Raw genomic sequence first — 25,816 nt, 5'->3', positions numbered from 1 at the left:
ACTAGAAAGATATATTTTTGATCCTGTCCACTAAAAAGGGAAGGAACATAAAAAAAACAGGTGCTCACCCCAAAAAAATCAAGTTCCTAAATGTCAGTGTAAGGAAAATGCTTGCAAACAAAACTTTTATTTACTTCAATGGGGCAGTTTACAACTGAAAATCTTGCATGTGCCTAGGAATTTGCAGACTGTGGTTTTAGGTTCTTTTCACCCTTTATAAAACACTTCCATGACATGTAACAAGATCTTTTATCAATATTGACAGTGTTATGCAAGATACAGTCACAAAAGCAATATAAATATGCAAACTGTTGTGTATTCTCTTGGAGCCCCCTCTAAGAGGTACAACCAGGACACGCCCTGACAAGTGCAGGAGGCACACACTTACCTTAAAAAAGGAAGCAAACCAGAAGTGACCAGGTTGGCTGTTTTATTGCACTATTATTAGTTACCACAGCTAAACAAATACTTGAACCCAGCCTCAATAAAGACACTTGGGCTTCATAGATCTCTTTTTGGTTCATTGGTTTATTTACTTTTTTGCAAGAAACATTGATGAGCTGAAGTCAGATACTGGAACTGATTATGAGCATGAAGTATAGCCATTTTAACCCCCAAGGAGAAAAACAGAAAAAGGGAGGTCACTGCTGTAGTTTGCATTTGCTTTCAACAGCAAATTGCAGACTATATATACACACATATATATATGTACACACACTTGAGTTTGAGGGTGGTGGAAGACTGAGCACAAGTGATGTCCCGACTCACCTGCAGGACATTCACACCTCTTTGTGCCACTTTTGTACTTTTTGGCTCAGACCAGTAACACAACCCCACTGACTGGCAGGAAATGGTTCTTACCTCTTTCCACAAGGCTTCTCTTCAACTGATGAGCATCTTGTGCTGTGCCCTGATCCTGGAAATGGTGGGGCTAGTTGAAGGATTTTGCCATAGAGATTATGCCAGTAGAAGGTAGCAGGCTTTCAGCAACTCAGTATTTTGCCTTTTTTACTTTCTCCTGACAGGAAAGCAAGTCTAAATGCTCTTGTTAAAAACAAATGAGAACAACTGAATTAATTTTACATAAAATTAGCTGTTTGAGTAGAGCAGAAAATACTGCTTAAAAGAAAACAGTACTCAAAAAGCTTGGTCAAGTTTATTACCGTAAGATTTTAAACTAGTTAACTTTTAGCTTTTTTTTTTTTAGCACTTTAATAAAATTCATACAGCTGCTCAGTGTTTTCAACTATATGAAGACTTTTTCATCTGCCCTTTCTCTTGATATACAACAACCAATCCAATAGTAGCAAAATTCCTCCAACAATAAAGTGGTTATTATGAGACATTATTTTTCATGCCACACAGTCCCCATATTTGATAGGGCTGTATGTTATGAATTATATAACAGCCAAACTGATATGATGTTATCTACTATCAGCACTGTGTGATCTGTGAAGGCCCAGAGATCATTAACACATCTCAACTGAATTGCCAATCTTCACATGCCCATGAGCTGCATTACTGTCCAATCCCAAGTAAAACATTAAATCTCAACTGAATCTCTTAAAAGGACAAAGCTACAAACTAGTTAATTTTTGTAATTTTGTATTGTTACCTTAACTATCAAACTCAGCTGATAGGAAATGTAAAATTGCATATACTTTCCAAACTGATGAAAATAACATTGAGACCAAAAAAAAAAAAATACAAGTAAAAAAAGACAGCAGTAAAAGCTGTCATATTTTAAATAAAAGTTGGTATGAATGAGGTTCTAAAATGGTTTTAATGCTCTTCTGTATAGCAAAAATTGAGATCATACAGCACCTGCAAAAAATGTATCTATAGCTTATTTCAAGTCCATTATCAATTAACAGGTACCACTTTTAGATATCATCCCATTAAAGATTTCCTGGGAAGATAAAATCAATTTTTCTTGTAAAAGATAAGCAAAAGAGGCTTTGATCAGTAACCAAATTTCTTCAAAATGTCAGTCTGCTTAGTCTTTGGGTAACTTCTTGTCACAAGCTATGGCAAATGCTCTGATCTCCAAAAATTGCTCCATCCTGGGAGACTTTCAGATGCCCCTGTTTGTTTCAGAGCCTTACTCTGAACCTCTCAACAACTGAACTCATAACTCTGCAGGCCATTTGAAAGGTTCAGCTGGGAAATACACCAAGGCCTTTTCCCATCCTTAATTTACAGTGTAGCTTCTCTCCTGTAGATTTGAGGCTAGTGAAAGGAAAACAACTTAAATTCCTGCTTCAAATTAAAGAGTGACAGTGGTAAAATGGTTATCCAGAGTGTGTCCTCTAGGACACCACCTGGAGCAAGAGGACTGTGTCATGTCTTGGGTATCTTCTCTCTCTCTAGCTGTGCCACTGTCAGGGTGAAAACCACTACATAAAGGTGCAGTATCAGGCACATGGTGCAGAGTTGCCTTCAGCAGAGTGATTTGAACAAAATCAGGTTCAACTCCCATTACAAGTCTGTCTGGGAGCATTGCAACACTGCTTGCTCAGCCCAGCAATAATAAGAGAACCTAAGTCAAGGAGCCTTCAGCAAAAGGGCAATAGGTAGATATTATACCCAGGCAGATGTTGATGAAACTAAACTCCCTCACTGAGAACCAAGTGTAGAGTACCAGTGACTGAGGCAGTAACTTCTGCCCAGAGTGCCAAACTTAAAGCCTTTCTGCTTGGCCTTGGAGAGAGAACCCTCTTGCTAATGTGCATTTTCTTTAGCAGTGACTTTGTGATGACAGAGGAAAATCCCAAGCTGAATATAGGTGTTAAAGCAAAGCAATTGTTTCACACACCCTGTCACAGCAGAATCTTACCTTACAGCAGGAATCTCATTGCAGGGCTTTATATTGGAGTCTTGGCACTACAGCCTGGCATGTTGCTAGAAATCAGCAGCCACACTTGCTTCTGCACTTCATTTAAGGATTCACATTAAAGGAGGTTAAGGAGAATTGGAAAGATACCCAGAGAAAAGGAAACTGCCAAAATGTAGCACAGGTTGAAGGGCAGAATATAACAGAAGAACAAGAAAAATGGCACGTTAAGCTAAGGCCCAACTCAAGGTACATGATTGAAGGAAACTGAGGAAATGGTCTATGATTTGACCTTCTGTGTAACGGCACTAGAAAATTAATCACAGTTCTTCAGCCCCCTTTCAATGATGATAAATCTATAAACATTTCTTATCTCCAGTATCTGTGGAATACAAATCACCCACAGCTTGAACTTGATGATAATATGAAATTAAAGTGTTTAATCATTTTACATTTTGGAAACTGATTTACACATAATCATGAGAAAATTACAATAATATTAGAAATAAACAGATATTTAAGAATAATTAACTACACATTTCTTTAATTATATTTTATTTGTTTAAAAAATACAAAAGTAATTTATTGCTTCAAAAATAGACTTTTTACTCCCTTTTAACTAATAATAATAGGATTTAAAAATGGCCTTGAAGATACTAACAGTACAGATTTTGACAAGTTAGATAGCATACCTGGCACTAGTTTTAATGCATCTGTGCTGGCGAGTCCAGATAAGATTACTTTTGGTCTTTATAAAATTTTTAAAATTTGAGTTACAAGCTAGCTACAAAGTATCAGCTACAAAAATCCTGGATTTTTTAATGGAGTGTTGAAAGCCTTTGCTTTTGTACTTCATTTTGCATTTCATCTTGATCTAGTGCACAAATAATGTGATCACAGTGCCTAGTGTCAGCCAAAAGGTGGTAACAGGCTACTACCAAAACAAGGTCTTTGTACACAATTGAATTCCTCACAACCCAGCCCCAACAATCATTTTGTTTCTTAGCAATGCCTACGGGAGTAAATGTGCCTTTTACCCTTCCTTGATGATTAACATCCCCAAGATTTTAAAGATGTGAAGGAAGGCAGGTTGCTCAGTAGAAAACCCACCGCAGTGCAAACAGCCCATGTGCAGTACATGGTAGGACTTGAGCAGCTGGGCCACCCAAAGGAGGTCACTGAAGGGACACAAATGCTGCAGCTGGACCACAGCTGCCACAGGGATGATGGGAAGGTTCATTACAGTATGGTAATTATGGAAATAATCCAGCAGCAGGACAGGAACTGAAATGCAGCACAACTTATAATACACCATCACAAATTTCAGTTACGGGTTTTTACTGTCCTGTTAATGTCAAGATGTTATAAAATACGAATTAAGCCATCTTAATTCTTCTAAAATTAAAATGCCAATTTCTACCAGTGTGGTGAGTGTTTCATTGCTTGCAGCCATGCATCCATAGCAGGTCTGTATTCCTCTGAATCCTTTTGGGGCTCAAACACTGCTTCTACTCGCCTTAGCTTCTTTAGTTGTTTTTTGTCTGTCCAAAATCCTGTAAACAGAAAAGTCATTCTACAGCTCAAATGCAAGTATGTTATTTTTGAGTTGTTTTAATCTATTTCCAAGAGATCCAAAACAGAAACAGAGTAAGAAATAATGAAAGCTTTTCTTTACCAACAACTTTCTCAGAGGGAAGCATATTTTTAATATTGTGAAAATCCTTTCCAATAGGATCCACTTGTCTGGAATCCTGACAACAGCGCATCTGCTTATCTGGGACAGTTTCCAGGGAACAGCTCTGGTACACTGCAGTTCCCTTAGGTTTCATCCACAAAGTGCTTTTGGTTCCAGGTCCTTCTCAACAAAGAAGGGCCATAGAAACCAAGACCTAGCTGCTGTTCTACTGTCTTAAAAATTTGTATAAATGGCAAGAAACAACTGGTGTTACAGATTCCTATTAATTTATATTATTAACTCGTTCTTGTCTGTCAAGGGGCTCAGCTTTCTTGTATTTTTAATTGCTCTTTTCTATTGTATTTACAAAATGCATTATAAAGGAGAAAAAAAAGCCTTTTTAATGTCTACATACCTGAAGCAAGGCCTGCTAGAAAAGCTGCACCAAGACTAGACATGTCCACATTTGCAGGTTTTTCTATTTTCTTATTAATTAAATCTGATGTCATCTGCATGATAAAACTATTATTACTGACACCTCCATCAGCTCTATGGGGAGAAGGGAAGAAGTAGTTAAAAAAAATGTGTTAAGTGCTTTTTGCCAGCATTTTAGAAAACAACCTTTGGTATTTCACACTTATGCATAAATCTTCCTGTCACTCATGCACAAATGCATTTTCACTTTATGGGTAAATTTAGAGGACAGAACAAGATGCCAAAAAAAAAAAGAAGAAAAAAAAGTTTATAAACTCTGAGAGGAATGGTAGACAGGGACACAGGACACTGTCAAAAGCTCTGAAAGTTCTGTCTTTTAAAACTATACATCATCTTGGCTGAAATGTTAGGATTTGTAACAGTACCTTTACATAGTTATCACCACAATATGACAACAGTCAAAACCATTACACCAAAGAAACCTTTTAATGTCTTCTGAGATCTGGAAAAGTACCTTTTCCCTTACTACCAGATCTTTGTATTAGTTAGCTAAAATTCCTTCACAGTTGCTTCTTTTTAAGGGAAGGTTCAGAATGAGGATTCTGTCTATTTTCTTAATTTGAGACAAATTTAATGAAAAAACTATAACTTACCAGTGCTGATTTTTGATAATCTGAGATTTCAAAGTAATTACTCTTGCAAACAAACGAAGTGTAACAAAAAGCAATCTTTGAAATGTGCTAGATAGGTTCATTATGCTCGTGTACTCCAATACCAGCCATGTGTGGAGCTGTTGCTCTATCAAATGCGGTGCAGAGAAGACATCTAGTGTTTATTGTTATAGAAAGTGTTGGGTAATAAAACTCACTAATTATAGGACATGTGGACTAAAGCTGATGGTTCTTTCTCTGTGCTTTCCTTGACAGTGTTAAAACAAGCAAAGAGAAGTAATTAAAACAATGTCCAGAGAGCAGGAAGGAAATAATACAGGACAACAGCTAAAAAAGGAATGAATGAATTTATGGGATAAAAACAACAAAAAATCAAAGGTAACTTACAGATGCAAAAGATGTGTGGATGTAAGGATTGCAGTTTGTAACCCTACTGAGTGTGTCTCATGTTTTACCATTGAACTTTTAATGTGACTTTTCAAATTTTGGATGCAATTTTCTATGTTAAAAAGCTTTCTAAGTAATCAAAGTTCTGGTGCTTTTCATGTTTTCATTAAACCCCTAATCCTGGCTGTTTCTTCACCTTTGTCTGCTCTCTCCCAGTATGTGATGGAAAGGAGAAACTTCTACCTCCTCCCACTTCTGTACTCTTGCTTTTTCCCCACGGAGGGTCTGATTTCTGTCTACATGCCTGCCAGTCTATTCTTCCTTTGCAGAGGCACAGGAGGGATGGAACACTGGCCTTTGCTCCTGACTGCAGTGCCATGCTGACCCCTGGCTGCCTGAGGGAGCAATTTTATTGCAGAGCTTTCTGAGCCTCAGAGGGCTGGAGCTTCTGGCAGCTGGTGTGCTCAAGGGAAAGTCCCTACCAAAATGTGACATGTGGTCTTCCAGCAATGTTTCATTCAGCTAAATGTTGAGCAAGCATATTCTAGGGATTACAGTTACCTCACTAAATTTGATGTGGTTCTTCAAAAATTAAAGCAAAATCAGTGTCTTAACAATTGAATTGTCAAACTTAAATTTCTCTTTCCCTCACAACTAGAACCAGTTTTAACCAATGTCTTCAGAAAATTATCTGTGAAAAACCTAGCACAGAAAATGTCAGTATGAGAGAATGATGACAAAGGATAGAATGACCTTTGTGGTAGGCATTGCTATATACACTCTAGTGCTACCTGAAAACATGGATATGCCTTCTTTTTAATTTCTGTTTAACAACTTGAGCAGTTCATTACTCCCCTATTAACAATCATCAATGCCAATAGCTGTGGGTAGAGTCTACTGCTGTGTAAGTTACATTAACATTTGACTTGGAGATCATCTACTTCTAAACAGAAGAATTTTTACAGTAAGTTAAAAATGCATAATAAAGCTCAAACCTTTAAAATCAAACTCTTATATAAAATTTAAAAGTTACAGGGAACTTACCGAATAGTTCGAAGAGGAATGTGCACCTTCTTCACAATGATGTCATAAAGCACTTTGTTTCTTTAAAAAAATATTTAGTTGAATTAAGCATTATATATTCCATAAAGTGTTTTCAGTATCTACATAGACAGAAAATAAATGCAAGGCAAGAAAAGCCTCAGTTTTCTTAGAACTGCTGCAATAGCTGAAAAGTTTCTAGAAAGTATAAATGAAAAACCCAGACCCGCTGAAACTGGTGTTTGGTCTTTGTCACTGTTACCAAGCCACACGTGTGGCTAAACCATGGCCCATTCTATAGCAAGTGACTGTAGAAGGTTCATTTTTCCCACCATCCTACTCATAGGTTTCTAGAGATGCAATTGTTGGTGCAGCAAGTGGCTTAGACTGAGGAAAGTAGGCTAACAGTGCTATCTGGAGTTTATCCAGCTATTCTGTAAGGGGAATATCTGAAGCTTTCAAGTTTGACTTGTTCCTGAAATCTTTAGATTTAATGGGAGAAAATCTAAACACAAAGGATCTCTACTTTTTTCTAGTTATTTGTATGCAGTATTTGAATTAGATGAATTCTTAACATCCCTTAACATCCTCTTCAAGACACCTATATGTCAGTTGAGAAATTACTGCATCTCATGTTCAGTCTTACAGTGCAGGAGGAAAATGCATTAGGAACCAGTTGCAGCAAGTCAGAATGCTGACCTCCTCCAGACATCTTTTATGAGCTGTGTGAGATTTTTATGCCCAAAGCAAAGCTGTTGACTACATGGAAGGAATCCCATCAGTGCTCCCTAACTGGCCACAGTGCAGTGTGAGCCAGGCTCAACCCACACTCAGCTCTAGTTTGAGGCATGTTGGGGGGTGGCAAAGCAGTGAGATACTGATGTATCAGCAGTGACATCTTTAGCCTTCACAGATCTGGAAGCTGCTGTCCATTCACATATTTTAAGATGTTTAAGAGGCCTATTATACTTTGTTTTATAAAACAACAAAATTTCAAACTTCAAACAAAAGGTAATATAAAGCTTCCACTTTAAACAGAACTGGAGGGGATTACAGCTTCTGACAAAACACTGTCAGGAGAGGAAGGACAAAATTTAAACAGAAAACACTTTTAAAACATTATGAAAACAACATTATTTAAGAATCTCTATATGGTTACTTAATGAAAAAACTCTGACCTAACAAACATACACAAATTTATTATGAAGTGTTGAAAGAAAGGAAGCAGCTAAAACTCCTATCCAGTGTAACAGTAGTGTATTGTACAAACTGCAGAAGTCCATGTATCCATTTAACAGTGCTGATCTAAATAAAAGCAAAACATAAGAAAATATAACCCAGGTAATTTAGCCAGCAGTACCTGAAAGCTACAGATTCCAATATAGCTCGAACAAGATGGTTTCTGTTAGTGGAAGGTTTCAGCCCTGTGAAAGAGGCACATAAGTATGGGTCATCCCCAGAAACCTGCAGAAAAGATGTCACCATGAGTTCAGTGAATTGTATTTGCAGGCTTTTGTGAAAGAAGTTAGAGTAAGAAAAAAATAACTTACGACAATTACAGGCAGCATAGTGAAAGAAGAAAATTGAAAACAATATGTAAGAGGTATATAGTGTTATATTAGCTTACTCAGCTAACAGTTTAAATGGCTTCTTTCAACAGCAAGACATTTAAGTTACTTCTTCCAAATCAGACAAACTAAAAAAGACTAATCCACATAATTTCCCTTTAAAATGAATTTAAAGTGTACACTAAGTGTCTAGGACAGGGTGCACTCATATTACTGATATTGCTGTTCTCTCACAAGATTTCACACACACCCCCTCCTGAACTCCTGAAAAAAAGACAAATTAACTTCCAAAAGTAATACTGAAAAGGACAATAACATTTTCTATTGATGTATACTACAGCCTGTTATCAGTGACACTGAGGGAAGCTGATCTATCTGGAGAAGAAATTAAATACTTCTTTGCTTTGTTCCATTAGCATACAGAACTTAGACAAAGGTAAGCTAAAGATGTTAAGTTTCTTCATAAAAAACACTAGGACACTGGGAATGATCAAACTGAGTATGGTTAACTCAAACTTTTAGCAACACACCAAGAGATGAGCTCGTATCACTGAAGCCAAACAGTTACTAAGAATTCTAAGAGAAAAGTCTATTATACTTAGTTTGATCATTCCCAGAAGTGCATAAGTATTATCTTTGCTTTTTATAACACCAGGACTTGCAATCTTGCTAATATTTAGATACTTTTAAATATTCTGATGAATTACAACCTACACCCTGAAAAATGGCAAAATAAAATGAATTATTTTAGAACAGCAATTAGAAGTATTGTCTCAGTGAAAGCTCTGCACTTCATAGCAGAAAAGCTGTGACATTGGTTTGTGTCTCTGCAGGCATTGATTGTGTTACTGGGGACAGATAACTTAATTTATTTGTATATCACTAATTTTCCTATTTGGCAGGGTTTTCCTCAAGTGGTGGAATGGCATTTAACCATTCTGATATGACAATGGCCTTCCTGTAACATGATGAGCAACAGACAATAAGAACCTCAACAGTACAGAATAAATATGTGATAATATGTAAATTATTACCTTTAAAAAGTAAAAAAATAATTTTAAATTGGGTTAATAAAATATATTGATTGCATTATTAATAATATTTTACCTGTAAACCTGGAATGAAACAAACACCTTGAGAATCAGAAATACTCTGTGCCATTTCTGCAGTTTCATTTACATCAGTGAAAAGTTCTGTAAAGATACATAGGTTGTATGTTATTATTTCCTTCACTTTGTCTCACTAAGATAAAAAGAAAAATAGAGTCAGACTGCTCTCCTTTTGCAATATTTTCAAACTATGTGTTTCTAAGGGAAAGAACCTTTTCTCCTCTATTTCATGTCCATCAGTCACATCAGTAATCCCAAACTATTCAGATGAAGGCTAAACTCAAAAGGATCCTCTCCTATTTGCTATGCTGCAGCCTTTTAATCTTCAAGACATAATGGGAATTAAGAATGGTAACTGCACCCTAAGAGTGCTAAAACCTCAGATTCACAGAACATATTTTCCCCCCATGTTGTTACTGTCAGTCCAATCACCTAATAACATTCAGAGAAAGTCCTTAATATTTTATCAGCCCCTTAGTATCTTTACAAGTGACAGATAATAGATCACCTCTTATCACAATAATGTCTCTTGGATAGACACTGCTTTTATTCTCTGTCCAGCCAGATGACTCCTTTCCTAACTCTACAGACATTCCTCTTTACTTGTTCTTTACCCACATGAGTGTGTGAAGAGTGCTAACATCCCTTCCATAGTTATAATGATGTCCTTATGTGGCCACATAACGATTTTACAGAAAACTAGAGGTCTCCTGTACATGAGAAGTATTGCTTTTTCTCATCTAAAAAAGTGAATTTTCCTACTAAAGGCAAATTAGTTTAATCTAGCTCAACTTACCTTAGAAAAGCCCATCTCAGTAACTTATCAAGAGTTTCAATCTTTGTAATCTTCATGAATTTGTGGGAAAACTATGGATTCTACTGTGCTCAGACTTGTAAACCTAAATCACATTTTTTCCTTCTTGTTGTCTTTGCTATTACTGAATTATGCATATAGCACCTCTATGCCAGGACAAAAAAATCAAAAATTAAGTAAGACTGACCTTTTGCTCAAATTCCACATACTACTACTTTGCCAAAATTCTTAGAAGTTATATGATTTCACTAAAAGAAGTCCATCAAACTAAGTCTGCCTTGCTGTAGAAATTACTATTTCCAAACCTTTATCACTACTGTGTCTCATCTTCACCATGTTGAGCTTCTCCACTCTTATTGAGGCCATTAGCTTACCTTGTGTTTTGGCCCAATTCCTTCTGTAGAGCTAAAGTTTTTCCATTCTCTAAAGCAGAGAAAAGCTTCTGAATTCTGCTTCTCTGCAACAGTATTTTCAGAAAATAAAGGCCTTACTTGTTACTGAGTTTAAAGCAGTTTGCCTTTTATTTATCTTATCTCTAGAACATCCTCCCCTTTTCTTTTTCTATGGTAGCAACTGAAGGTCATGATCATTTTACTACTGACTAGCTAAAAATTCTTTTATTTGCATATACCAGTGATATCCATTTTAAGTACAGGCAAGTTCCATATGGATAATTACCCATTTAATTATGGAATCTGAAGTAGCAAGCTTATATATGTAGTACTGACACTTGAGTCTGCAGCACTGAACTGTATTGAACTGAGTCATTTCCTCCAAAGCCTAGTGGCTGTCACTCTCTAGGCTTAGTTGAATGCTAGATGAAGATGTGAAGACTAATCTGAGTCATACTCAACCCTTAGGGGCACATACCAGAGCACATACATATACATATGCACCTAAAGCTGACAGCTTCAAGAAATGTGGAATTTTATGGTGAGTTACACTTGAGGAAAATCCTTCCTAGGCAGTCCAAAGTTTGGGACAATAATCACTTTTTTCTCATCCTAGTAAAAATGTACTAAATTTCTAAGTAAGCCAAGTAAATTTTGAAGTTCTAATCCGTCACTAAACTGAAATGCAAAACCTTTCATTAAAAATAGTAACATCAGTCAAAAGGTACACTACTGCCACGTGAAGCAACATACTGTTACCTGCAAAGTTCTTCATGTTATTTTCATATAAATCAAACCTGTTATTAGCTATGAGATGTACAGCTCAAGACCTCTTGAAAGGAAATGAGGAGTAAAATGTTTCAGGAAAATAAAAGCCTAAATAGGCAGGACAGTCTGATGCAGAGACTGAAGAGGAGATGATCACACAAACCGAATTCCCCACAGCAAACACCCCCAGGAGAGTACCTGCTTAAAAGACTGTGCCTTCTGCTGTCCAAAACACAATAAAATCAAATCCAGTAACATAACTATGAACTCATAAAATTGCTTCTTAAGCAGGTACATATTTCATCCTCTGTAAAATTAAAGAACTCACCTATATCCAGAGCCCATTTTATGGCAGTGCCTATGTTTGAAATAGAGCCTTCAGTCAAGTAAACAACTTCTTCCCCAATCTTCCAACCAATCAGGGGATAGAGACCTTAATTTCCATGAAATGAAACACTCAGTTAAATTGAATGTTTCCAGAAAAACATACACAAACATTCCTCACAATAAACCCACCTAAAAATATAAATTCCTTTATAGAATTCAAGCTAAAGAAGTCACTGCTAGAGGATAAATATGTTGTTCAAAACTTTAATGATGGGATACAAGAGACCTGAGCAACAAGTTGTTAGAGCAAAGCTAACCTAAGAAAATGCTATTAAATTACAAAACACCCCACCTTTACACTGAAGATCTGTGTCTGCTTTTATTTTTGTATATAAGAGATTGTGCATACCTAAAAATTTATCAATGTATTTCTATTTAAGTCCATCCAACCTTCCCCAAGGATTTCTAAAAATGTAGAGTGTTTTCCCCCAAAACATAAAGCATGAAAATTTGACTATTATATGGGAAACACAAACTGCAACAGACATAGACATGCAAAAAAAGTAACACAAACTTATTGACAGAAGAGGATGAAAGTGATACACTTTTTAATTCCCTGTTTAATATGCCATGCTTCCTCACAAAGAAAGCAAAAAATAAAACAAGTTTCACCTGTACTGCATCTAAAGAAATGGCTTTTCAGGTAACTAGAAGTAGTCTAGTGGTCACTGCAACAGCCTCACCTGATCAAGTACAGTAACTACTGGAGTGAAGAAAGCACCCAGACCTTATGGAGCCCTGCCAAGGACTCAGAGATCGTGGGTAGTGCAACAAAGGTAAAGGAGTCCCAGTGTACCTTTACAAGAAAAACATCAGAAGGATCTAGGGGTTCCCTTTGCCTCCTCAAAGTGACTTTGCTGATGTATATGCTCCTCACAGAATCATCTCTAGTTTGCTTGCCTGTGTTCAAATGAGTTGCATGGGGGCACCAGTGCAATCACAGAAACTTTTGTTACTGCGGGAGGCACTCTAGTGCTGACAATATAATCTGATTTTTACAATATAAAACCATCAGCAGCACTGATTAAAGTCTGTATTTGTATCTTGAAAAGGGTGTTAATATACATAACTCCAGATTATCCATGAAGGTATCCCTTGAAATCTTTGGTTTTTACCAAAGGTAAAGCCACAAAGAAAAAAGCCCAAAAGATTAACACAGCCACAGATCTTAAAGAAAACCAGCTAATAAGGGACAGAGACATCCATCCACAACAGGGCCTCCCTAAAGATGCTCACACCAGAATCTTCAGCAGTGAAACATAATCCTACCTCTAGGGAAGGGATCCCCATGACACTTGGCATGACCAGAGGTAGCTTTTAAATCTATACAACATAATTCCATCACTGAATTGTGGGGCAAGCTGCTCTTAAAGGAACTACTTTATTTTTCTTTTTTTTTCAGCTGTTCTATGTAGGAGCTAAATGTAGACCAGAAAATGGAACAGCTGCTAATGAATAGCTTGCACAAGGATGCTGCAGGGACTTATCCTGCAGTCTTAAATACATATGTGAACTTTAAAGATTGAGCACATTATATTTCATGCCCAGGCACTGAGAAAGCCAGGCACTTAACTTATTCCACTAACCATATCCCACAACAGCCAAAGAATAAAGGGAAAATAATTTTAACATAAGTAACAGCCTAAAGAATAACAGTTTCACAGCACTGCCTTTGAAGGATACAACAGCTAAACTGAAAAACTGTACAGCATGGTTTTTCCTATTACATTTTAACAGACTACATATATATTATTTCCTAAAAAAAAATATCATGACAGTGACATAACTAATTATCATAAAAAGCATTTGCATTTGTAGGGAAATCAATGTCTATGCTTTTCAGTTCTGACACATCTCATATATTTGCCAGGGTCCTTCAAGACTTGAGTTGGTAAAATTCTCTTTAGCACCCTGCTGTCCTCCTTCCCAACCCTGCCCTATTTTAAACAGCAGACATCCTGAAATTAGTAACTCTTTAAAAATACAATAGACAGAGACTGTGTAGGCAAATTTACTTTAGTATCATCTTTGGTGTTGCTCTCTTGACAAATTAACAAGCTTGACACACAACAGATGTTCAGAATGACAAAGTTTTTGACACTAGAAAACACACTAGGGAGCCCATTTTAAAAGAAAAGCAGTAACTTCTAATCCTGCATTATCTCATTGCAGGTGCTTCCATGCTAAAGGGCTCAAGGGGAGAAACTTGTAATGATTCACTGCAACTTTTGCACTTCATTTTGAAGTCAGAGGATCCCTTTTTTCTCCAATCCTGCTGTACAATACTGCTATGAAGAACAGGTGAAGGAAAAAACAAAACAGGAGGGATGCAGGTAGCAGATATAATTAATGATGCTACTTAATTTCTCTCCCTGAGAAGCTTACTTTAGAATAACCAAAATTTACATAGCTAATTAAAATTTTCCACAGTCTTCTCTTCTGAAAGGATTCCCAAGATGTTTTTCTAAACCTATAGACAGAAGGAAAAGGACAGCTCTGTTTTATTCTTTTGTGTACCCTCACCATTAACAGCTATCAAGGAACAGCTGAAAGAATAAAATCCCCTAAAACCAGAACTCTACTGTCTTACTTCCTTGTGATGCAAAGAGATGCTCTCCAGTATTCACATTCCAGAAACCACCTGTTCCCATAGTCAGTTTAACATCTCCTGGGTGAAAGCAGCATTCTCCAAACATAGCTGACTGCTGATCAGCTACCTGTCAATCCAACAAGAACAATGGGACAAGTTAGCTACCAGCTACCAACCTGCAATGTTGGGTTTGAAAATATCTCTGAAAGCACTTGGGAATTCTGAATACAAGTTCTGAATACAGGAACTGAGCATTCAGAGAGGACTCATTTACAATTTCTTAAGTATTGGCAGGCCATCACAACAGTCAGCCTTAGGCACTTGCCATCTAATTACAGGAGGTTTGGACACAATGTGAACGTCTGTAGTACTGCTTGCAACACTGAAAAACATTATGGAAACAAAAGAAGTATTTTGTGGTTTAATATTTAACAAGGATAAACGGGGCATTTACAATCCCAGGGAGCAGAACAGAGTAGTTTGGCCTGAATTCCTTTTTCTCCAAATAGAAAGTTGAAGTTTTGAGGTCTTGCCTTTCTTCTTCCTCCATATCCCTCCTGTACCAAATTACTCCATGCTCCATTTCTCAACAATGACGGTTCTTAGATGCATTTACTTATATCTTTGCCTTGGTGAAACAGTAAATTTACAGCTCGATTTAGCCCACAGTTCTTTAAAACAAGACCAAGTCATGTTAGCTAGGGGACAGTTTTTTTCATTAGCTCAATTCAAGAAGATTTTGCTCTAAATCATCACTTTAGGTTTTCTTACCCAAATTCTAACTACTGAGCAAAGAACGTGTTATTTGCCACTTGTTTTAAGTGAGAAATAAAAAAGGCATAAAAGGTACCACAAGTGGATCTGTTAACAAATACTCTTACAGTTGTTCTGTCCTACTGAAGTCAAGCCAGAATGGACTCTTGCATAACTTCATACAGAACAACTGATTTTAAGCCACACACACATTACCAGGGCTTAGAGTCCTACATTCAGTACTTAATGATTTGGTCACACAACCTCAATGGACCTCAGCCTCTAGAAATCCCTTCTTGATCCTTTCTCCTCCTTCCCCCTAAGGCTGCAGACTGGCTTTTGAAGAAAAATTTAACAATCAGTTCTACTGTAGTTATGCCACAGAGAATGAATAGAGAATACTAATGAAAGAAGCAAGTACTAAATCAAAGCCAAATAAATAGAGTATAAACACACAGATTTAAGAAAATATTTTCACTTACCAATGCCATTATTGGAATAGGTACTCCAAATATTTCAGAGTCAGTTGATCCAAAGTTGAAGCTTAAAACAAATCACATTAAAATGACCTTTTTGTTAAAATGAATCTAGGTATGTACAGCCTAGATTATGGGTCTGGATCACATGCAAAAGATAATGCTACTGATTTATTTTAAAGAAAACATTAAAATGATCTCTTTAAGAAACACAGTAAAAAGTTTTTAACTCAATATACTTTTATGTAAGGTAAAACTGCACATAAATTTTTTGTGCATCTGTGTATTATTTGGCCTATGCAGAATATTTTGTATTTCTTAATTAATCATAATTAATTTAGCAATTAATTTTAAAGTTATAATACTCTTTTAATAATGCCTTCATAGTTACCTTGTGTCTTTCACTGGTGGATAAATAGATATTGGAATAGAAAGAAGATTACATAAAGTGGGATTCCAACATTTCTGAAATTAAATGGAAAGAGTCAAAATATTAGCAACACTCTGAGAAGCACAATTAACAACAACAACATTCTCTGTGAACTGCACATACCGTAAAGGGTTCAAAAATGCCTGTAGAGCTGGCATTTGAGTAATCTGTAGCATACACAGAACCTAGCATGAAAAGAAATACAGCAAAGTTAGGATGTTTAGATATCCAAATATTTAATAGTTTTTTAAAACATGTCATTGGCTCCCATGCAATATAAATCAAGTGTGTGTGAGCAAAATCGCAATGATAGGATGAGTGCAGAGATTTTACCTGCTGCTCACTGTAATGTGCACCCATTAATTACCTTATTTCCTCTGATGAATCTGTCTAGAACAGCCAACAGCACCACACCAACTGCATTACAATCATAATTTGACTCCTCAGACATTAGTCCTCAGGACAGAAACTTGCAATTCTTCCACATTTGTAACAATTCTTTTCTCTTTTGCTTTCACAGGTATTTTTCTTCAATCAACACCAATTAGCTCTGTTAGTCCTCTTTAAATATTATACTCATAGAGGCTGAATAAATATCTCCCTTGCAGGCAGGCCCAGCAAATAATTAATTGAGACGTTCTTTTTCCAGAAATAAATACATTACAATTTTTATCAAATATACAGAAGTACAAATTGTAAAAACGTATCTGAATTCTAGGATATATAAATGACAAATAATGAACATAATTTCTTAGATTACAGTGTAATTTAGGGTTATTTAAGAGGAACTGTAATATTCACCTTTAGTCAATCTATACAGTAACCACGTGTCAACCGTTCCAAAGCAGCAGTTATTTTTTTTGGCAGCTTCTTCAGCCTAGGAAAAAAAAAAACATTAAAAAGAAAACTATTTACAACTGAGTACAATAAGAGAAGTATATTTATTTATTCATTTTATTATTTTCTTCATTATTAAGAATGTCCTTAGAAAATAAGTCTCTGATTGAAAATTTTTCTTCTAAATAGGCTGAGTTGGCTATTTAACTAATACTATCCTACAAGTTCATGCTCCTAACAGAAAATAAGAACACTTTCTCATAGCTGTTGCTATGGAAAGAAAAGCAATGAATCTGCTACTGTAGGGGCATCACAACCTTATGAAAAGAAACTTACAGTCATAATTATAAAAGTGGTGAAACAGTGGTAGATGAAGAAAACAAGGTCCTGCATAATGAGTATTAGAGAAATGAATATAGCAACACATAGCTCAGGGCTCATTAAAGCACTAGATTAATCCAGCACAATTTATTCCACATGCATATTCCAATTCATAGAAATGCAAAATAAATTGTGCAATATGGTATTATTTGTGAAACTGCAAAATACTGGAACAAAGCAGAGTGAAAAGGTAAGAGGTCCCATTGAAAATAAAATCATCATGCAAAATCAGAGTGCAAACAGCTTCAAAACAAGTACAATCAGTAACTGTATAAATGTATCAAATGAAATAAGATGCTTTTATTATGCTGCTTATGAAGCCAGCTTTTTGCTACTACACATTTTCAGAATGAGAGGAAAAATTTGTATGAATGTAAGTCACTATTTAGGTAGACAGGCTTTGAACATGAACAGAGAAAAAATTATTTCTGGTTCTTCTGAGAAGAACAAGCAAGACAAAACTGAAGCAATTACAGCCAACAGTCACAAAGTCAAGGAATGGCCTGGACTGGAAGGGACCTTAAAGAGTTCCAAGTCCACAGCCATGAGCAGGGACACCTTCCACTAAACCAGGTCACTCAAAGCCCCACCCAGCCCGGCCCTGGACACCTCCAAGTCACAAGCCATCATTATGATCTAAGAAACCTATTATTTTTCCCTTTCCAGCTTACCTCATGAATGTTTTTAAAAACCCATGACAACTTCATAGAAGTTTGATGTGTTGAAAAAGTAAGAAAACTGGGTGCCAAATATCGATCATTCCCAGTCAAGAAATGAAGCACTGTAAAAACAGCATGGATTACCTGTTTCAAAAGAAAACAGTTACTTAATTTTTAATCTTGCCCTTTAAAGGTTAATCAATTACCTTTAAAGGATGACAACATAGATGAAAGTTGCTGACATGAGATTAGAATCAGAAAGCTGAATCTCCTTTAAAGGATTCTTCTGTAGAATTATGTAAGGCTCTTCATATCAACAGGCAGCCTTCCTGCAACACACACTAGAGGAAAGAGCAGCTGCTCTAACTAAGGCTGCTTTAGCACCTTCTGCTGGAGCACTGACAGCCACTGCTCTCCATTGTCAACACTGGTCACCTCTGAGCACAATGCATGATGCTGCTGACAGCATTACATTCTGTTATTCCAATGGAAGTTCTCTTACAGTTGACAGGCTCAATCATGACTTAATAGATGTACCAAAATGTAACCATTAATTGAGTTTTCACAAAAGAAGTAACTGGCAAATCCAATAATTAAATTTTTTATTGTGACTTATTGTGGTTAGTTTCCACTGAGAGGAAAAGTTACTTCTGTTTTTGCACTTAGAACAAATCTTTCTCCTCTAAAGAGAAAGACAAACAGCATAAAATGCATATCCTACAGATAATCTGAGCAAAGGGTACATGAAAAAAACAAGCCAAGAAACCAAAAGCCCAAACCACTTTCAGTGCAGACCTACCTACATCTAAAAATCTATGCTGTAATGGTGTTAACATGCAACGTTTTAATATAACAGACTAAAAAGTAACAAAATGAGCCTTAGACTTACAGGTATCTTTTCCCCTAATAATTACTTTAGGCTACCAGTACTGAACTTTTTCTCTTGGAACTATCTTCCATGCTAATACTGCTCAGTTAAATGTTTTTAGGCCACAGCACATCACATGACCATGTGAACAGGACACTTGCAGTATTCCATATACTGCCCTTACTTGTCATAAAAGTTAAATGGCTCTAATATATCCAAGCAGTATCTAGATCAGTGCAGTTTTACCTTCAGCAGAAGGGACTTATTCCAGGAATTCACAAGGTCAGTACTTCTTAGGTCTTGCCAACTTATGAAATTATGAAAGGGTTTCCCTGTCCTCCTGAAAAACAGTATGTGAATGTTTAAAGCTAGAGAACACAAATTGCCCAGGACATTCAACATTATTCACCATTTCTAATCAGGAAAATAACACTAGGTCAGTTCCTATAATAACTGCATATCCTTCTGGTGGATCTGAGGAATTACCAAATCAGCACATAGACATTTGGAATGTCAGACTTCTCACCAGAATTAAAAATACGTGTGCATTCATTTCTTCCAATGTGCAAAGAACAAAAAGGCCACACACTAACAGTCTGTTCTGAACTGCTCTAAGGTGTGGCTGTGCAAACACAAGAGAACATGAGTGACCTGCCAGTTTTCGCATTTGAGTTCAACACTTCTACAGCCTGGTTCCATCCAGTCTATGAATACAAATGAATACAAATTCATTTTAAAGAACCCCCAACATGCATACTTGTGCCATGTAATGAAAGTTCCTCTCTGGGTGGAGATGCCAAGACCAGCAATTTGCCTCATGTGAAGTCCTGCAGCTAAAAACCGAAAAGAAATGACAATCACAAAATAAGCATTTACTTGGAGAAGCAAACAAAACCATAACTTCTTTACTATAACTATAAAACTTGTGGAATATTTAGGAAAATAACAGTTTATGAGAATATAAATCTCTGCAAATATTGTTCAACTAAGTGTTTAGAGCAGGCAAATATTAGAGAGTTCCGAGTCAGGAAATTGATTCCAAAGCAGATAAACAAACCCATGTATCTTCCAAAAACAGATGTTGCACACTGACCCTCTCCACCCTCTTGAAAGGTCTGTTGATATTTAATATAAACAATCCCAGAGACAGGCAGGTAGATTACATAATGTCCACATAATCAGTTAAATTGCGTTTTTCCCATGGATGAATGTGAATGAAAGCACCAACAAAAGTATCTTTACAGACTTAGGGAAAGAATTTCTACAAAGAAACAAAACTAGATTGATCTTGCAGGCAGCAAACAGATAAATGTGAATATGCCATGACTTTTTGCATCACTTAGATATTGACATGTCTCACTTTAAGTATTTCTTAAGCAATGTTTCCTAAGAAAGAATATGCTTAAGCCAGGTATCACTGAATGCAACAAAGAATATTTTAAAGTCAGAAGTACAAAAATGTACATTTGAATACACCAATTCTGCTGTTAAACCTTACCTTCAAAGAACTGTTACAGAACATTTTTTTCTAATATAAGTGTAAATAATTTAATATGTTCACAACTATTTTCAAAGCAACTCTGGTCAGCTTGCTAATTACCTCCAGACATACTTACAGAAAAAAAATTACACATTAAAAGAACACACATTAAGAAAATACACATTAAAAAATTTACACTTAAATGACCGACTACCCACCCTGTCCTAAGTACTGTTACTCTGAAGAGCTCTCAATCCAGCTTCTTGAACAAATCACAGGTTAAGTAAGTCTTGCTCAGACGTGGTTCTCATATAAATTTTCATGTGCAAAGTTGCTCATTTGTGTGAGCATGTCCTGCAGACTCTACACCAAGCACCCTGCCAGTGACAATTACAGAAGGGGCTTCACAGAGAAAGGGCCAACCTGGGCTGCCCAACTCTATGTGTGCATCTGCACTTCCTCTTACACTGGGTCCTTGCAATCCTGCCAGCAGTGCTGTCAACTCCTCAATCAGCTCAAAATTAAATCAGTGCTTTTGCAAGGCAACCTGCTCCACCTGCCTGCACAAGTGCTGGTGGAAGCAGGAGTGTACAGGAGGAGGAGCTGGGAGTGGGTAGCCTGAGAACAACACTATTTTTTTTCAGGCAAAACCATACAAGCACTTCCACAGCTCACTAAGGACTACTGGCATGTGTTACTCCTTCCCATCTTCACAATCTGCACGGTTCTACCACTTTCCCTGTGTCAGCTATCATGCTCTCTAGACACCCACATAAGTGGAGCTAACTTCCACTACAGACAAAAACAAACCTAAAGTCAAACATGAATATTTTTCAGTTAAGCTGTCTTTTGGATGGAGTGCCACAGAGTTGGGACTGTGCAGCCAGAAGTTTCCACCTTTAGGTAGCACTGAACTACAGCAGCTCATCCACAAGTGCATGGAGTCACGTTTAGCCCTGCAAACCTAAGTCACTGTGCTCCTGCTTCCAGACAGTCATCCCTGCCCCTGCTGCCACACCCTCTCTTGCGTCAGCACAAACATGGGTGAAGCTCTGTTGGCATAAACAACCGAACAGTGATTCGACTCAGGAAGCTGCTCTAGACTAGAAACAACTCTGTAAAAAGGGGGTGGCACTGCTTCTTTTGACAGCACTCTGAGTTATGCTGATTTACACACCCACTTAAAAATTATTTGCCAACAATGTGTGCAGCTTGGCCACCAGGAAATCTTCCTTTTTCAAAACTAGCTGAAAAGTCTTGCTTCCTGATTTGTCCTACAGAATGGAAATGAAGGAAGACCGTAAAGTCTTCAGGGGTTGAGGTGGCATTGCTATTCTTGTGACCAAACAGTTGTGGCTGCTGACAAAACAAGAGCCCAAAATAATCAGCTTCACCTTACACCTGGTGATATTTACTTTCCCTGCTCCTTAGGCAGCCTTCCAAAGGAAGGGACAAGCAGTTCTGCCATGATCCATGTTTGAAGGCAGAGCAACACTGGAGACCAAGCAAGGGCTGAACAGGAAGAACTGAATGAAAGAGTGCAATGTAGACACACAGGACAAGGAGGCTGGGGTACTGTGGGAAGGCAAACTAGGGTTGACAGGTTCAACAGCATCCACATGGCACAGAAGATGATCCAGGATGGATGGCAGAACACTGAACTAATATGAAAGCTGTGAGAGTTGTAGAGAGTAAGAGCTAGGTTAGATCAGCATCCAGAAAAGCAGGGGAAAAAAACCCACCAGAGGTTCGTCAGAAAAGGGAGTTGTATATATTTAGTGTGTGGAGCACTAGAAATTCTTAAGCTAAAGTACAAATAGAAAGGAACAGTAATACAGGAACAGGACAGTAAGAACCACTTAAAGTTTGAATGGGAAAAGCAGGAATATCAGGTTGCAATTGAGTGAGCACAGCTCTGCAGCATCCTGCACTCATTCCCTCACACACACACATACAAAGTGACAGTAGAACAATGGGGCACTGGAAGGGGAACAAGCCTGCTCTCTGTTCCTGCACAGAGGCATCTGGAAGAACAGACACTGGGGAAGGATGCATACACAAAAAGCTGGAGCAACAAAGTGCTGGCACTGATGCATAAATCAAGTACTTCAATTGCTTCTGCTTCTACTTCAATCCTAATCTGGCCTCAGCGAAAGGAAAAAGGTAAATGAAGCGTACTATTTTACAAAATTATTGAATAGTAAAAGCATGTTGTAGATCTGTACCCAGTGATGATTTTCAGTACTAGCTAAAAATAGTTTCATTATCACTCACTTTACTGATTTTGATAAATAAATAATTTCTCAAAGTTTAAGTCCTTACATTGTACAGCCTCTTTTACTACTCCAGTAAATTGATTCCATAGCACTTCAGGATCAAGTTCAACCCATCCAGGACAAGGAGAAAGTGATTCTACCTGTTTGGGAAACACAAATAGCATTAATATGATCCCCAGTTAACAGAAACCAGCAAATATATTTGGATTTGAGTTTTTCTGTTTTGTTAATCTCCTGTAAGAGTAGAAACAACAGTATAACTTTTAAAATATTGTTCAATGTGGGTGTGTGATCTCTAGACCTCCTCTATTCAGGGGGAATAAAGAAGCTCAAACCCCTTGAAATAAATAAGTTCAAACCTCTTGGAAAAAAAGGAACCTGTAAAACCTTTTTCAGAGCTGTAAAAGGGAAAGCAGGTATCTCACAAGCCTTTTCTGCTACACAGCCTAATTCAGACGTTGATGCCTCTGAGCTTCTCAGTGGCAGCACAGCAGGCCAGAGAGCACCTGTCAGATGAGATTCCAGGGACAAGGGAGGGTCAGCTCCACCAAGAGCAGCCCCCTCCATCTCTGAAATCCATCGGATTTCTTACACTTCTCGCTGCAAGCTTCTCATTGCAATACGTAACAGTTTAAAAAGTTAATTCTGGAGACTGCTTGATCCTAAAATCACGAGCCGTACGAACTAGAAGCAGCCTGAAATTCATGTTCTAAAGCTGACACTTTTTCACACTGCGCTGTTACATGATGGGACGCGTCTAAACACAAGTCCTACGCAAGAATGAGCCATGCCCTGCTAACAAAAGTGGTTTAGATCAAAGAGAGATTACTCCATAAGTGACCGAAGGTAAGGTAAAGGGGAAAAGTGGGATGGCTGAGCGCCGAAGCAACGGGGTGAGTGCCACGGCGGTGCCGCGGGGGTCGGGGGCTGCGGCTTTGCTGTCACGCCTCGGGAAGGGCCGCCGCTCCTGTCCGCCGGGCTCAGGGGATGCCCGCGCACCGGGAGCAGCCGAGCTGGGCGAGCTCCTGAGAACGCCGAGCCCCGACGGCCAAACCCGCAGCCTCCCGGGGACCCGCAGGGCGGAACCGCCCGGGGCAGAGCGAGCACGTTCGGCCCCGCCCGGCTCCCGAGACAGGTGCTGCCCCCGGCTGCTCTCGCCGCTCGGCCCCGCTCCGACCGGCAGCGCGCCCCGCACCCGCCCGCACTCACCTTCCTGCAGCTGGAGCCCCTGACGGCGGCCGCCCGGTCGTAGACGTGGCACTTCACCACCGTGCTGCCCACGTCCACCCCCAGCACGTATCGCGCCGGAGCGGCCCCGCTGTCGGGCTGCCCGTACGGCATCGCCCGGCGCGGCCCGGCGCGGAGCGCGGAGTGAGAGCGGCCGAGCGGCCGTGCCCGGCACAGCCCGCGGGGGCGGGCGCTGCTGCGGCCTAGGGGCACGGGCAGCGAGCGGGGCCGCCGCGCGGGCAGGTGGCGCCGCCGGGGGCGGCCGGGCCAGGCCGCGGCCTGGGAGCAGCGCGGGCGGTGCGGCCCCGCCCGCCGCGCCCTCACCGGGGAGGCGGCGCCGGGCCCTCGGCCCCGGCATCCCACGGACACCGCAAGAGCGCGAAAGCCAAGCGGCGCCTTTCGTCTCTACAGACAACACATAAATTTACCACGTGCACGTAAAAAAAGGCTTTTAGTCAAACACCAAATGTTAAGGGCTTTTCTAAAAGGCTGGATTCAGCGAGCGCCGCTGGGAGAGATGTCCACGGTGCGATGCTGACCCCCGTGATGGGAGCGCCTGAGCCCAAGTTCTCCCTACAGTAATCTCCCTACAGTATGTCTGCTCCTGGGATTGGAAGGCATTGCTTATCAATAAACAAATTACAGATAGTTACACAACTATCAGTCGGGAGCTGCAGAAACTCTCTGGTGCCATCAGTTTGCTTTACAGAGGGGACAGCATTTAAAATTACTGCTGAAACAGTAAGTGACAGAAATGTCCCTTTACTGCCCTTAGATGGGGTGATTTTTGAAACAGAAATAACCAGAAATATTCACAGTAAACCAATAAAATTCAGAATGCCTAACCCAAAACTAGTACCAGTAGAATTCAGTTTTAACCAAAACGTAATCAGAAGAGTTAATAAATTAGTTTTAACTCATTAATTAGAGCAGAAAAAGCAAAAACGAAAAACCACATTGAAAATATTTCCCCCTTGCACTTGTGGTTTGGCTCCTGTTAGAAAAAAAACTACACTATGAACAACAAATCAGTATAATACGAGACAAATCTAGATCTTTAAAGCAAGAATACTACTGACAGTGAAAGTCTTACTAAGAAGAAGCTTCTCACCTCACATGGGCAGTCACAAGGTCACTGGGACAAAGGTACAGATCACGGGGAAGCAAAGGGACATGAAAGAGAAAGCCAAGAAACTATTGCTTTACTTCTCCTCCCTAAGGAACAACACACTAAAGTCACAATCTCTTTGACTTTTTATTCTCTTTGACTAACTCTTGACATACAGCTAATAGACGTATGTCAGAGGTACCAAGTACTTCAGTATCTCATGAAGAGTACTTCCCTTCAAACTAATTTATCAAAACTAACAGCATAATAATTACTTAAAAGTTGATGAAAACTCCCTCAATAAGATTGAACATGTGTAACTGGTATAAAAAGTGAAAACCTCCCCAAACATTAAAAATTTAAGAACCCTTACAAAAAAAAAAAAAAAAAAGCATCTAGATATCCTTTGTGTTTTTACAGTATCAATACAAGCAGGGCCAGCCTCACTGCAAGATTAAGCAAAACATCAAAAAGAAAATGGATGCAGGTTTCTTTTTTCTTTCTCCTAATTTAAAACTTTTGATTGTATGAAAGTGACCATGTAAAGTCAATCCCTTCTTGCAGTTCTTAAATTGTGTTTAATATGTTAACAAAGAACTTAGATGTGTGGTAAAAGATAACCTGAACCAACTTGCAAAGTGTCAATGCATA

General features: G+C 38.4%; 1 protein-coding gene across 3 annotated transcripts; it reads right to left on the bottom strand.

Annotated features, from left to right (window-relative positions):
• Positions 1 to 582: 582 nt before the first annotated feature.
• GK5 (glycerol kinase 5) lies at positions 583 to 24,430 on the bottom strand. Of its 3 annotated transcripts, XM_079314728.1 has the most exons (16): positions 24,040 to 24,308; positions 22,877 to 22,970; positions 19,832 to 19,907; positions 19,321 to 19,414; positions 18,219 to 18,350; positions 17,131 to 17,206; positions 16,453 to 16,514; positions 16,291 to 16,364; positions 15,906 to 15,966; positions 14,671 to 14,797; positions 12,022 to 12,126; positions 9,718 to 9,803; positions 8,403 to 8,506; positions 7,046 to 7,105; positions 4,924 to 5,057; positions 610 to 4,386 (listed from the first exon to the last, which is right to left on the bottom strand). In XM_079314728.1, the coding sequence occupies exons 1-16, from the start codon at positions 24,169 to 24,171 to the stop codon at positions 4,250 to 4,252; spliced, it is 1,554 nt and encodes a 517-aa protein (XP_079170854.1). In that variant the 5' UTR covers positions 24,172 to 24,308; the 3' UTR covers positions 610 to 4,249. The 3 variants fall into 3 exon arrangements, 2 of the variants coding, with proteins under 2 accessions (XP_079170853.1, XP_079170854.1); XM_079314727.1 differs by lacking the exon at positions 22,877 to 22,970 and having other exon boundaries at positions 583 to 4,386; positions 24,040 to 24,430; XR_013775423.1 differs by lacking the exons at positions 610 to 4,386; positions 4,924 to 5,057; positions 7,046 to 7,105; positions 22,877 to 22,970 and having other exon boundaries at positions 9,718 to 9,852; positions 24,040 to 24,430.
• Between the last annotated feature and the right edge of the window lie 1,386 nt (positions 24,431 to 25,816).

The sequence above is a fragment of the Erithacus rubecula genome (assembly GCF_903797595.1).
Source record: "Erithacus rubecula genome assembly, chromosome: 11".
NCBI classification, from domain to species: domain Eukaryota; kingdom Metazoa; phylum Chordata; class Aves; order Passeriformes; family Muscicapidae; genus Erithacus; species Erithacus rubecula.
Note: the sequence above shows the minus strand (reverse complement) of the source record. Positions and strands in the feature narration are given on the sequence as shown.

Coding starts and splice junctions, on each gene's coding strand:
- GK5 (XM_079314727.1), bottom strand. CDS start 24,415: ATGCCGGGGCCGAGGGCCCGGCGCCGCCTCCCCGGTGAGGGCGCGGCG. Junction 15,967..16,290: donor CCACCAGTGAAAGACACAAG/GTAACTATGAAG, acceptor ATTTGTTTTAAG/CTTCAACTTTGGATCAACTG. Junction 8,507..9,717: donor GTTTCATTCCAGGTTTACAG/GTAAAATATTAT, acceptor TCTTTTCTGCAG/GTTTCTGGGGATGACCCATA.